This window comes from Dunckerocampus dactyliophorus, chromosome 8 (assembly GCF_027744805.1).
Source record: "Dunckerocampus dactyliophorus isolate RoL2022-P2 chromosome 8, RoL_Ddac_1.1, whole genome shotgun sequence".
NCBI classification, from domain to species: domain Eukaryota; kingdom Metazoa; phylum Chordata; class Actinopteri; order Syngnathiformes; family Syngnathidae; genus Dunckerocampus; species Dunckerocampus dactyliophorus.
Window position 1 is genome coordinate 1,403,103 of NC_072826.1, and position 13,223 is coordinate 1,416,325.

At 40.1% G+C, this 13,223-nt stretch overlaps 1 protein-coding gene across 3 annotated transcripts in view; it reads left to right on the plus strand.

The window, feature by feature from the left end:
- LOC129186123 (contactin-4-like) overlaps window positions 1-13,223 on the plus strand; it is a 140,340-nt gene that overhangs the window by 38,112 nt on the left and 89,005 nt on the right. For all 3 annotated transcript variants that reach the window (XM_054784030.1, XM_054784032.1, XM_054784031.1), the window contains exon 5: window positions 10,512-10,607. In XM_054784030.1, coding sequence (XP_054640005.1) covers window positions 10,512-10,607 — 96 coding nt within the window. The remainder of the gene's footprint in view (window positions 1-10,511; window positions 10,608-13,223) is intronic.

The window sequence follows — 13,223 nt, forward strand, 5'->3', positions numbered from 1 at the left end:
AAGATTTTTAATCATTTCACTTTCTGTAGCGTCTTTTTCACTGGCTTATTTAAATCAATAAATGGTATTCTGTTGGACCTAGTATCCCGATACTAAATTACATGACGAGGCTTAATGAGAACAGCAGCCGCTCTTTTTAATATTCCTTGAGCGAGAAGAAGTCAATAAGGGCCCTGTGTTCCAATTATCGGACAGCCGTAAATGATGACATTAGCAAGTGAGTGATGGTCTGCTCCGATTACATTTTGAAGTTTGGTCGTTTGGGGATTGATTCTTGAGTTCCAAATGTGGTCGGAGACGTATTGGTAGCCTCGTCCACACATTTTGGATTCTGTTGGTGAATTTCCACAATGACCATGACAGTTTCATCAATTGCTAGGCTCTGACCTTGGCAGCCTTCAGCATGGAGTGCATCTATGGCCCGGCGTCATCTGTCTTCTTTTTGCTCTTGGTATAGCTTAACTAACTCCACCGCATGATTGAATGCTGAAGAGAATAATTTAAAGGGCAACTGCGATTACAGGACAATGTCATGCCATCCTTTGTGGAAATTTAAGAGAACAAAAAACAAAAAGTCTACTGTACACAGCCTAACAGACGCCCCCTCTTTCAGCGAGGCCTAGCCACAGACACGCTTGCAAGCTTTCTGTAAAAAATAATGTCTCAAGACTGATCCTATTTATCTCTATTAAAGATGACCTTTTTGGTTCGAAATTAGCTTTCCATCTAATTTGACTTTGATTAGACGGAAGACATACTTACTTATCTAATAAACCCTGAGGTCATTAAATCTGTCAGGTACAAAATGGAAGCAATCATTTTCAACTCGAAATGTACACGATCTATTTAAGAGGTGGTTAAAGTTTCATATTTCCCATCTGCAGCCATTTAAGGTGACAAGCAAATCCATGGCTGACTCTGATGGTGTCTGTCATTGTTTATTTCTGTCAATGGTAAACGTCTATGAGGCATTCCTTTTGCTTATGATGAATGATCATTTTAGGGATCAAAGCAATACAATGGATGACTCGATGCTTTGTTATTTACGATGAACTTGGCATCGTCAAAGGAAGAAAACCCACTAAGTCACACTAAGTCACCCACACACTGAAAAATGAAAAGATGCAAGGGACACTTCTACACATGTAGATATGCTAGATATCTAGATATGCTAAGAACTTTTATATATTTCAAGAAAAAACATGCATCTCAGTTTTGTGACATATGAAAAAGCATATTATTATAATTATTATTAAATGATCATTATAAACTTTGGTGTTTGCCGTTTTTAAATTTTTTTTTAGGAATTGTTAAACTTTCTTCTTAAATAAACTTTAAAAATGTTCTTTTTGTAATATTTTTATTTCATATAGCGAAGGAGCGATATTCGAACCGTGACGTGATGAGAAACGACTCTAAGTGAATATTCTTACCAGTCACTTCGTAACTCTTAATGCAGACGGTGCAATTTGCTGCATTTAAGTATGCTCGGAAATCCCAGAAAATACGCCCAAAACGCAAATTCAACTTAGATGGCACGGTTAAAGTGTGACTGTGCTGCTATTAAAGAGACGAGTGTTGGGCTAATAGATATTTAGATGCGTGGTATCTTTTAAGTTGATTTATACATTTCAGCTCATTTGGAGATAATAGACACAAAAACATATAATCATGCCCTGCCATTTATCTTGCTGTTAAGAAAATACAGAAAAAATGTTCATATTTCAGACATAGTTGAAAATGGTGATTAATCATGATTAATTCATTTGAAAACTGTTATTAATTCAGCTCTACTTATAGTCACATAATTGTGTATGTAAAAGCATAAACGTACTATTCGGAGAGTTTTCTGTGGAAGCCACGAGTGTCTACATGCGCTACAACGCCTCCAAGGTTATTCTTTGAAATTGGCTGGTCTCCAAATTGTTTGGCCTCTTCTTCTCAGTGTCACAAACTTTTGATGGATGATGCTACTCACCAGGGTTGAGGCTGTCCACCTCCCGAGGCTCGGATAACTTATGGGCGCTCCTACTCAATACTCGCCTGCCCTTGATTACTATGTCAATCGATTCCAACTACTGATTATGTAAAGCGGTATACCAATAATTCATACCAATGCGAAGTTGTGTATTCATTCTGGCAAGAATAATGAGGCATTATAAGGTGGGGGCTGTTGGGAGACCCTCAAAACAGGTTGTTTGTGCTCTATTGTGTGCTTTTTTTGTTGTTGCTGTCCTTTTAGAGAAGGAAGCAGAAAGTCAAGCTGCGATTAAGAGTTGAACTTGTTTTTAGTGCATCCAGTGTTTCAGTTGTATTTTGCATACAGCCCCAGACCTCAACATAAGAACTCTCAGGATTTCAAACACAGCAGGTCTGCACCTCGTTATTTCATTAAACAAACTAAATAGCCTGGTCTTATTTTTCCTGTTTCCACAACGGCATGTCGTATTTTCTATTTAAGTTGTCCCCGCAAAAGTACCCCGATTTTTGTTATTAATTTTTTCCAAAAGCACCTCCAAGTCTGAGTCCATGGTTTTTGCCCGGAAAAGGGTGGAGCGCCATCTCCAGGTCAGGGATGAGATCCTGCCCCAAGTGAAGCAGTTTAAGTACCTCGGGGTCTTGTTCACAAGTGAGGGAAGAATGGAACGCGAGATCAACAGGCAAATTGGTGTTGCTTCTGCAGTGATGCGGACTCTGCATCGGTCGTTGTGGTGAAGAGAGACCTGAGCTGAAAGGCAAAGCTGTCAAATTACCTGTTTGATCTACGTTCCTACCCTCACCTATGGTCATGAGCTTTGGGTAGTGACCGAAAGGACAAGAACAAGGTGGCTTGGGCATTTGGTCAGGGTGCCTCCCAGACGCCTCCCTGGGGAGGTGTTCAGGGCACGTCCGACTGGTAGAAGGCCTCGGGGAAGACCCAGGACACGTTGGAAAGATTACGTCTCTTAACTGGCCAGGGAACGCCTCAGGATCCGCTGGGAGGAGCTGGACAAAGTGGCTAAGGGAGAGGGAAGTCTGGGCTTCCCTGCTTAGGCTGCTACCCCTGCGACCCGACCTCGGATCAGCGGTAGATGATGGATGGATAGTTCCAAAAGGTCAGATGAAAACTGAAACATACAAAAACCGAAGCAATTTTTCCCAATGGATATAATGTAAATTCAATGAATCGGTTCCAGAGAGGGGTGTCACGATAAACTCTGCTCACGAGACGAGACGATACACGATATTGGCTTCATGAGAACGAAAGGAGACTACTTATATATTTTTAAATTACTTCTAAGAAAAGTACAATCACACAGTTTGAAATATTTTGTAACTTTGCTTTTAACTGTTGATTGAAATTGAAACATGGAACGACACAAATGAAACGACACATGCAAAATAGATTTCAGAAGATCAGGCTTATGTTTATGCTAAAAGAACTACAGTTCCCATGATGCTTGGAGCGTTATATCCTAGGAAGTACTGAAACAGACGCTGACATGTTTGAAAGAAGTCTTATCCAACGATCGTATTTTGATCTGACAAATCCTTAGTAACTTTGATCAAATGCAGGTTTACTACAACTTCTGCTTGGATGTTAACACCTTGCCAGCTATGGAAATCCGGTCAAAAAAACCCGACACATGTCACGAGCGAGTGACGCTGGGAACACTGAGGTAGATTGAATCGCAAGGTTTATAGTGTGTATAAACTACTTAATGTGCGGTTCGAATCCTGCCTCGTGCTCTGCCTCTTCCATATTACGTATGTTACGTGTATCATTCACAATAGCAATCAATGTCATAGCTCACAAACTTCAGGCCGACCTGTCCCCGTGAGACAGCTTTTCTCTACACAAGAAATTTCGTCATGTTTTATCTATTCCAGACACCCAAACTACTAACAAAAAGTACATTTTATAGAGAATATTTATAGTTTAACATGCGCAAAATTTTTTACACGCAACTTAAGTGAGACGGTGTACCGAGGCAAAATTGTGACCAACAGTTTTGTCGAAAACTGAATCATACCTAAACTACGGCGTTCGAAAATAGAGGTTTGACTGTCGATTGTTGAAATTTGTCACATTCATTGTGATAATGTTCTGGTAATTACTTTTTTTTTACTATTTTATATTTCATAAAATCTATTTTAATTTTATTGACATCCATCCATCTTCATCTTCACTAGGTATGCTGGAGCCTATCCCAGCTGGCGGGGTACACCCTGGACTGGTATATATTTGATATAATTATATAATTGATATCAATTTGTATTTATTTATTTGTAAAGATGCAGCGTTCATAAATGGGTGTCATATCATCATGCTGTGTTTTGTAATATGTTATGTTTGTTTATTATAATCTTTTTGGGGAATATTTGTATGTTTTTTTGTATTTACAGTGAAACTGTGAGAGTAGTTTAACCACCTCAACCTTCTCTCAAATATTTTGGCGCTATAAGGTTGGTTGGTTGGTTGGTTGGTTGGTTGGTTGTTTGTGATGAGTTTAAAATGGTAAAGGCCCTCCTGGTCACGGTTTGTGAGGCTACTTGAAGTATGATGAGTTGTGCTGGTATTTAGAACGCATTTCTGTCTGGAATGTGATCATCTGCCTAATCTGGAACATTATTTGTAATGTCAGACCAGCTTTGCGGTAATTGATGCTAATAGATTAAGATGGGACATCACTTTTACTTGTTGCGAGGCCATTAATCATTGTTAGACCCTTCCTTATTGAAAATTATACTGATTCTAATGGAAATTGTGTGTCAAATTTGTACTCATTTATTCTTGCAAATGTAAAAAGTCACTCAGGTCCGCGTTATATTGAAATATTAATTGATGTATTATTTGGGATTTCCTTTAGTCACTGTGTGGTTTTATGGTTTCCTTTTTATTTGTTTCTGAAAATCCCAACTCCCCATTGTGTCTGAAGCTAACAGCCATGTTGTAAATGATGCTTTCCACTAAATCCCTCTACATAATACTTCCTTTGCGCTTTCTTGGCTGTTGAGAGGCAGTGGATTAGGTGGAAGGGAGCAGAGTTGTTTTGTTTCTCTACTTCTGTACGCCGTCAGCTTTGGCGACACTCAGCCTATCAGGATGAAGTAAAAAAAAAAAAAAAAATCAGTCGCTTTAGTGAAGCACACACACCACAAATCACAAATGCTTTGATGTCAGCCAAAAACCCCAAATATACTCTTCTCTGAGTAAATCCAATACCTTAGATCTTAGGTCTCTTGTTCTTGTCCACTTTGTTCTATAGACTCATTTTTTGGGAGGCTTTTATCTAACCTTCTGTCAGGCCTTTAGATGAAAGTAAGTGCACTGCTTTTAAAATCAAGGGAAAAACAGTACTAAAATTGGTTTTATTCTGCTTAAAATAAGCACAAAAAAATTCTAAAAGAAGAGAACAAAATTCAAATTGCCGTGATTTTATAAATCTGTTTAAAATACAAAACCTCAAAGAAAAGTGGAATACTTTAAAAATCCAGGAAGGATGTACAAAAATCTACTGGATTGTTCTTGATACAAAGGATTGCAAAGCACTTTATACCAAAACTAAAGTTATTATTCTAGATGCTAAAACACAGTTTCTGAAATGCTTCCTTTTATATCAAGAAAATTCCAAAGGTTTTTTGAGTTGAAGGATGACTTAAGCTGTTCTTTTCGTCTACTATTTTCAACTGACTATGCTCTAATGTTTTGAACGTCTTCCAGTGCAATCCACGGCACTCAGTTTCTCTGTCAAGTTGGACTAGACCAGTGGTTCTCAATTATTGTCTGTCATGCCCCCAATGGGGGACAGAAATGTTTTCGCGCCGCCACTCCCGATTTGAAATACTATTGAGAAACTGATAAAATATATTTATTTATTTCAACTGTACAGACTGAACTCAAAACTGAAGCCAGCGAAATGCAACAAAATGGAGCGCAGTGGAGCATACCAGCGTATGCAAGAGTCAAATCGCATGCTGAGTAGGACAAATTCATACATGTTGCAACGTCTGCACTAATATTGAAAGTGCCTCCCTGCCTACAGTTCACCTCGCCCACTTCAGGGGGGCCCACCCCACTAATTTGAGAAGCACTGGACGAGACCAACCTAACCTAAAGTCTGGTCTTGTTCAACTGGCACGTAACCATCGGGCACTTTTAAAATTATTTTCTAAATCGCTTAACTTTGTTGTTAGTGTAACTTCTGTTCAGATGTCACTCATGTTGTGGATCAGTATTCAGTAGTGGAAAGCAGAAACATTCTGCAAGAATAGAAAAGTGACATTCCTTTACGTGTTTTTTTCATGTAATTAATTGAAATGAAGTCACAGCTCTAATACTACAGCAGTATCAATTCACAAATACCCCCGATGCATGTTTACCTTTAATTACAATTACAGTTGTCCCTCATTTATCGCAGTTAATTGGTTCCACATCCGACCGCGAAAAGTGAAGTAGCATTCAATATTAATGAACTGAATATTTTTGTATAGTTAGAGCATAGAAAACCTGTTTATGACTTAAAAATACGTTTTTTACCATTATTACAGCCCACTATTTTATAGTTGAAATCTTGTATGTGTGACACTGTAAATTATCTAATAAATGAATAAAACATCATCTAAATCAGGGGTCCCCAACCACTGGGCCACGGCCCAGTACCGGTCCATGGGTGGGGCCGAACCGGACCTTGGGAAGCTTTCAGGTGCAATGATAAAGAAAATTTGATGTAGTTATTTACAAGTGTATTTTTTATGTACACTAAATGCATATCAATAAGGGCCATTATTTTATTTAAAAAATAATACACAGTTACAAATCTCATACTTTTGGCATTTATATGTTGTTTTTCTGCAAGCGGTGACCCGTCCCACAATGTTCAACGGTCCCTGAACGCACCATCGTGCATGTGCTGCACAGGTAGACTACTATACTGTATTTTTACTGTTTTTCTTTCCCCTCATATTTGGTGTCAAATGACACTGATACCATGTGGGAATGCATAAAGGTAAGTTTTGATGACTTATTGAGTGCTAATGTGCACGTTTGTCTCAAGTTCATTCATGCTAGCACACTGCCTTTTAGCACACACATCAAACAGCCATGTCATCATCTGGAAAACAAACTCCAGGCTTGTACTGGTGGATGGTGGGTCTGCATTCATTTTGTGCTTTTAATTTGATGTTGTTCATATCTTAGTTTTACACAATACATAATAAATAAGACAAATTAGATGGCTATCATGTACCAACTCTCCCCTGGTCCGCGGGAGATTTGTGGGAACACAAGCCGGTCCGTGGGTCCAAAAAGGTTGGCGACCAACTGATCTAAATGATCAAGGATTGAAATGAATTATCACAAATGGGGGTATTTGAATGTGATAATGTGTAGTGGGCAGTGGGATAATTATTGCTTTCCATTTGTGGTGACTGCTGACTGAGAAAAGGGATGAGATTAAATATATCCGGGACCTGAGCTTGGTCTGGAGCAGACTAACTCCACCGAATAAATCTTCACGGTAACCTGTCGGATCATGTCCCACTATCCACTATCCCACTTTTGTGCAACCACTTCACGGATAAATTGAACCAGGATAATCAAGATATCCCGGCTTAATCCCTTACCCTAGTTTGGTGCAACGGGCCCCTGGTATATCACTATGGAAAGATTCACTTTCTGCTGGATTATTTATTCTTCATGCTGTCTGACTTTTTAGTTTTGTAAATAAAAATAAAGTGGTCCTCCATAAGTGGGGTGTGGTGGCAGTACAGTACGCTTAGGTGATATCTACTTGCCAAAAAAACCACCAACCCGCAGTATCTTATTAGCTTATCTGTTCAGTAGCTTAGTGGCTTTCAGGCTTAGTGAATTCACTTCTTAGAAAATGTGTTTTATTGTTCAAATCACGGTAGTCAGTGCGCAGCCTGCGTGATTTAATTCTTCTCATGGATGATGAATCCGTCTTGTCTCTGAATGTATTTGATTCAGCAATCATCCTGTCGTTGACCTTGTCATTGATCTGAGGTCAGATGGACTCTGCATAACTGACTGGGTTTGCCTCAGACAGAGTGCAGCTGATCAGGACGATGATGATGGAAAGGTTCCATGTTCCCTTGCTCTGGAACAATTGCATACTCCTGAGGTGTCATGTATCCATACCCTGCTCTTCCTTCTGCCCTTCCCAGAATACGGCTGCCAATTTGAATTAGCTCCAGTAACGACCCCAGGCTGGTTGGCCGGTTAGTTGATTGACATCGGTGAAGCTTAGATATGGTCAGACAGAGGATCATATCAAGCGTCCACAAAACAATGCAAAGTCTGAAATTCATTCTCACGATAGACAGCCTGACTTTTTACCTGCCTCTTGGACACTTGTAGGTTCAGGAGAGATTCATGTTAAGTGAAACATTAGGAGGCGGTTAAATATATTTCAGGCAATATGGCGTTACCTTATACTAGGTTACAGGTACTCCGTTCATGAATCATCAAGCCAGATCATTTTATATTCAACAGGCTCTAATGGGTAATTCCAAATTGCATTTGATGCTATGTTGCTTGAGGGTTGTCTGGGCAAAGCCCACTGGCTGCATCTGCATCTACACTGATATTTACAGTATGTTACTTTTCATTTTGTACTTGTTTTTAATTGTTTAATTCTTGTTTTTTAAATTGTTTTTAAATGTGCAGTACATAAATCTCAGATGATACATGTGCAGTGGTCATTTAGAAATTTGGGCTGGTTGATTCCATGTATTGGATCTTTTTAAAATCCGGATAGTGTAATACGACCAGTATACATTGTACGACCAGGGTGTACCCTGCCTCTTGCACAAAGTCAGCTGGGATAGGGTCCGGCTTCCATGTGACTCTGCACAGGATGTGCTGTAGAAAATTGGATGCATTGAATGCTGGATGTCAGATCACCTCTCTGCTAAACAATTGTTTGTTTCAAACTTCACCCAAACACCTGACAAGGAAGAATATTACTCAAGTCTGCCTTGGGCTGGTGTTGGGCCACTCTAGAATGTGCACTCAAAATAGTGCCAAAGATGTCATAGTTTTGAGGGAGCATACAATTTGTATTCACAACAGGCGTTGCCAACATAAGATGTCGCCAAAGTAATTTCAGAGAATTTGGCAGTACATCCAAAGGGCCTTACAACTGCAGACGATGAGATATCTTCAGCACAGAACCTGTCTGAGATCAACGATTGGTTTCCATAGAATATCCATGCAAACATTTAGAAACCACCAGGGACACCCCCCCCCCCCCCACCACCACCAATCTTAACTTCAATAATGAATGTTGCTTTTGTAACTGTTAGCCAACAAAGTGTTTTTTTCTGCTCCGTGCCAGTACCACTGATCAACTGGCAAACGCTTCAGGTACAGCCTGCCTTTAGCCCAGAGTCAGCAGGGTTAGCCTCCAACTTCCAGGGGTACAATCTTGAATCTTGAATCTTGAAAAGGAGCAGTTGGATGGATGGATGGATGGAGATAGAGACGAATAGATTGTTAAGATAGGGTATGTATGTAAGGTGCTATGTGTTGAGATGAGTCACATACTGCAGCTTGTGTTCTCTCAGGTGAGTACTGGATTGTAAATCAGAAGCTTAATTGAGAGGTTCATCCCCTGCTCAACCAAGAAGGAATCCGTAATAATAATAAGTCAAGACATTTTCGCACCTCAGTCACGTTATTATGCAGAGTGGATATGCAAATGTGATGTGTGTATTACTTAGTTTCCGTCATGTATGATCTGGAGTTGATATTAACTCGTGTGTTGAAAACCATACTGGAGATATATTTCTAATATGAATTCATGGTGATTAGAATGAATGGTGACGAGGAACCTTTGGATGCTGATGCTTTGACTATTTTCATCTTACACCCATTTGCGATGATGTGATAAAGTATTTCTGCATCTGCATCACATGCAACATGCTGTCCAAAACGCCTCCAGGAGTTGAATGTGACTTTCAAAACCACAGGGACTTTCTCGCATGGAAACATCATGAAAAGGAAGGCCTGCAAGTTCGATTTGGCTCTCATTATGTGTCATCGCAAATGTGATAAGCTTGACATCTGCGATGACAGTTTGATTACAAATGTCCCGCTAACATAACAGGATTGATTTAGCACAAGTCCCTGTTGTATTCCTTCAGTTAATATTGTTATATTTATTTAAACACCGAAGAGATGAGTTTGCTAAGCACTGTGGCTTTGTACCAAAGTTGCTCTAATAATAGGAAGTACAAAAACATGTTTTCATTTCAGGCTTCCAGAAGAATGTTTGAATACTGGAATACCAGATGCAAACAGAAAGCAAACAGCAGTACCAGGTGACACTTGCCAGTGTTGCCATTGTGTCCATGCCAGCTGTGCAGCGCTTTGTTTGACCTTGAATAACAACAAACAAGACAACCGCTGATGTTCATTTACTAAACCTTGTGTGACACAGTAATTGCATGTAGCAGCAACAACAGAAGACGAGGCTGCATTTGACTGATGTTGTTGTGTCTTTTTGCAGACTTGGAAAACTTCAAAACCCACAGAAGAAGCTCTGTTTCAGTGCGGGAAGGCCAAGGAGTGGTTCTGTTGTGCGGCCCTCCACCACATTCTGGAGGTATTTATTCATGTATTTATTTGTACCTAGTACTAACTTGATGCAGTGTGACCAACGATCATGCAAAGAATGCATATCGTTATCGAGACTAACAACCATTTATTTTAGTTTCTATCAAGTCATATCTGACGTGACAATCACTTGTAAAGTAAGGAAGTTATGGCTGGAAGAAAGCAGTAATACAATTCCAAACTCAGGTGTTTATGCTGTATTATAACGGTTCAATTTGACATCAACATTTTCAAGATTTCTATTTGGGAAAAACAAGTCTTGTGGTTAGTAGGCCTGGGACGATAATAATGAATTCATCGCACAATACATCGAAATGTACTTCGTCATGTTGCTGGCCTCGATACATGGCCATGTGCATGCGTGTCTGCTTTCATCGTCTTCCGCCTCCAAACAGGCAGGAAGAGAGTTCACTCTGTGCATCGGTTTCAGCAACTCAGCGCGTTTGCTCCGTAGAACAACGACGAGAACGGAGTGAGCCTTTTTGTCGGTCATACAATCTCTTTGTCTCGATAGCATACACAGAGTGCAGAAGAGTTTAGCACAGTAGAAATTAAATGAGTAGATTGCAATATATTGTCGTATTTTTTCATTATACGTTAAAATCTCATCTCATCTCATTCTTGTAGACCCAATCTTGTGTATCGTCTCTTTGTGAACTGACTGAATGTCTTGTATCAGTTGTGTTTTTGCCACGAACAGAAATGAAACCGTCCCTTTGATTACCTTTGGGAAGAACAGATTGGCACACAACAAGCCGTACGATTATCCCAAACGCAGAGATTGTATTCCTTTACAATTAGTTTTTGTTTTTGTTCATCAGCTTCTAGGTGTATTTTTGAGCAAATGACTAATTGTTAATTTAGCCGCCATTTGAGTGTGTATTGGTACCATGTGGCAGTGTCGTACACTTAGAATTATGGAATTATGGAATTAATTCCCCAATAAAACTTGCAAACTTCATATTTTCTGTGTGCCTGCAGACTGATTCATGCTCTCACCCACCACAGTAAAACTGCTTCTGGACTGGAATGTATTCGTTTGTACTTGTACTTGGTGAATACTTGGCCCAGCTGTGGCCTGATAAAGCAGGTGACATTTGTGTGGGGGGGGGGTTCACTTCCTGCTCAACAGAACGGATGCTTACTGTACGCCTGAGCTCCAGACTCTTGGAACAAGAGAACACGATCTCTTAGAACACGATCACAGGATTGTCTGACAGCGTGGCTTTAAACATACGTCGGTGTGAGATACCGATTGTGCCTGCGAATATTCTCAGGCTCGATCACAACTGGACTGTTCAGGTTGTCTTAGAAGACGTTACGCCTGTCATCTGAGCAGGATTCATCAGTTCATGCTCACGACGCCATAGGAAAGCTCTTGTAGGAGGGGATGGTGCAGAATCCAAAGTAGTTATTCTCTTAGGTTGAGGCACGGCCCAAACACAAATGTTTCCACTCTGTCGTAGTGCAAAAGAACAGTTGATGAGATACAGTGGCGTGTCCGCCAGCCAACGACAGTTGTTGGAGTGGAATCAGCCTTGCTCGTATTCCAATCACTTTTAACAATGGTCCTGGATGCACCTAAAACTAAAAGGTTGTTTTTGTTGCTTGCTTGAGGCTAAATTATTGAACCTTTTGGGAAGGGATGCAAGCACAGCAGTGTACGTGCAGGGCCCTATGAAATCCATTTTATTTTTTTCTAAATTTCTTTTTTTCTGTTTTAACTTTTTACATTTCTGTTTATTACTTTTTACACTGATTTTATTTCTTGTGTTTTTGTTTCAGTGCATAAAATGGCAGTTAAATAAATGCAAAAATCTTGACCTTTATTGATGCAATACATCACTGCACAATTATGTCCAGTACTTCAGGAACGGATGTAGCTTCGCTAACTCGTCGAACTTTTCATTGCTACAAAATCCTCAACAAACGATCACATCCGTGCTTGTGGTTAAAGAAGACGTAGTTGCAGATGTAATCGGAATAGCTTTGTTGATGTAAGCTATTTTTTATGCCACACTTATTTTGTTACCACTATTAGACAGGATGTGTGCCGTTTTTATTTTGAAGGCCAGAAGTGTGACGTGTGTTTTGACGGTTGCTAAGCGAAAGCGCTACCTGGGTGCCTCTTGCAGCCTTGGCTGTCGTCCCTATTTCACTCACAACTGGCACAAAGTCACGAAGTAAAACGCTCCGTTATGTTAAGAAGCGATAAAGCACAACTCATACAGCCCGAGTGGCGCACACATGCTAAACTAAGCTAACCCAGCTAGCTCACACTGACCACTGCTGAACGTGAGCTCACGCTTGCTGACAAGTACGAGTTTCGAAGTTTTTATGCCGACTTAGCCGGCGTTTCCAGTTACAACCTCGACGTGTTTAGTTCAGGAGGGGGCTGGTTAGTGTTTGTGAGGCCTTCCCGCTATGAATGAGCAGTCCGCTGGGAAAATATTTCCCCACACGTTTCTTCTCCTCACTGTTACAACATTTCATTCACACTGTCAATTTCCGTGAGAGCCCACATTTAATAGTAGATTCCATTTTTATTGGCCAATTCCATGATTCCATTAACGTGGAAATCATAGGGCCCTATATGTGGGGGTCG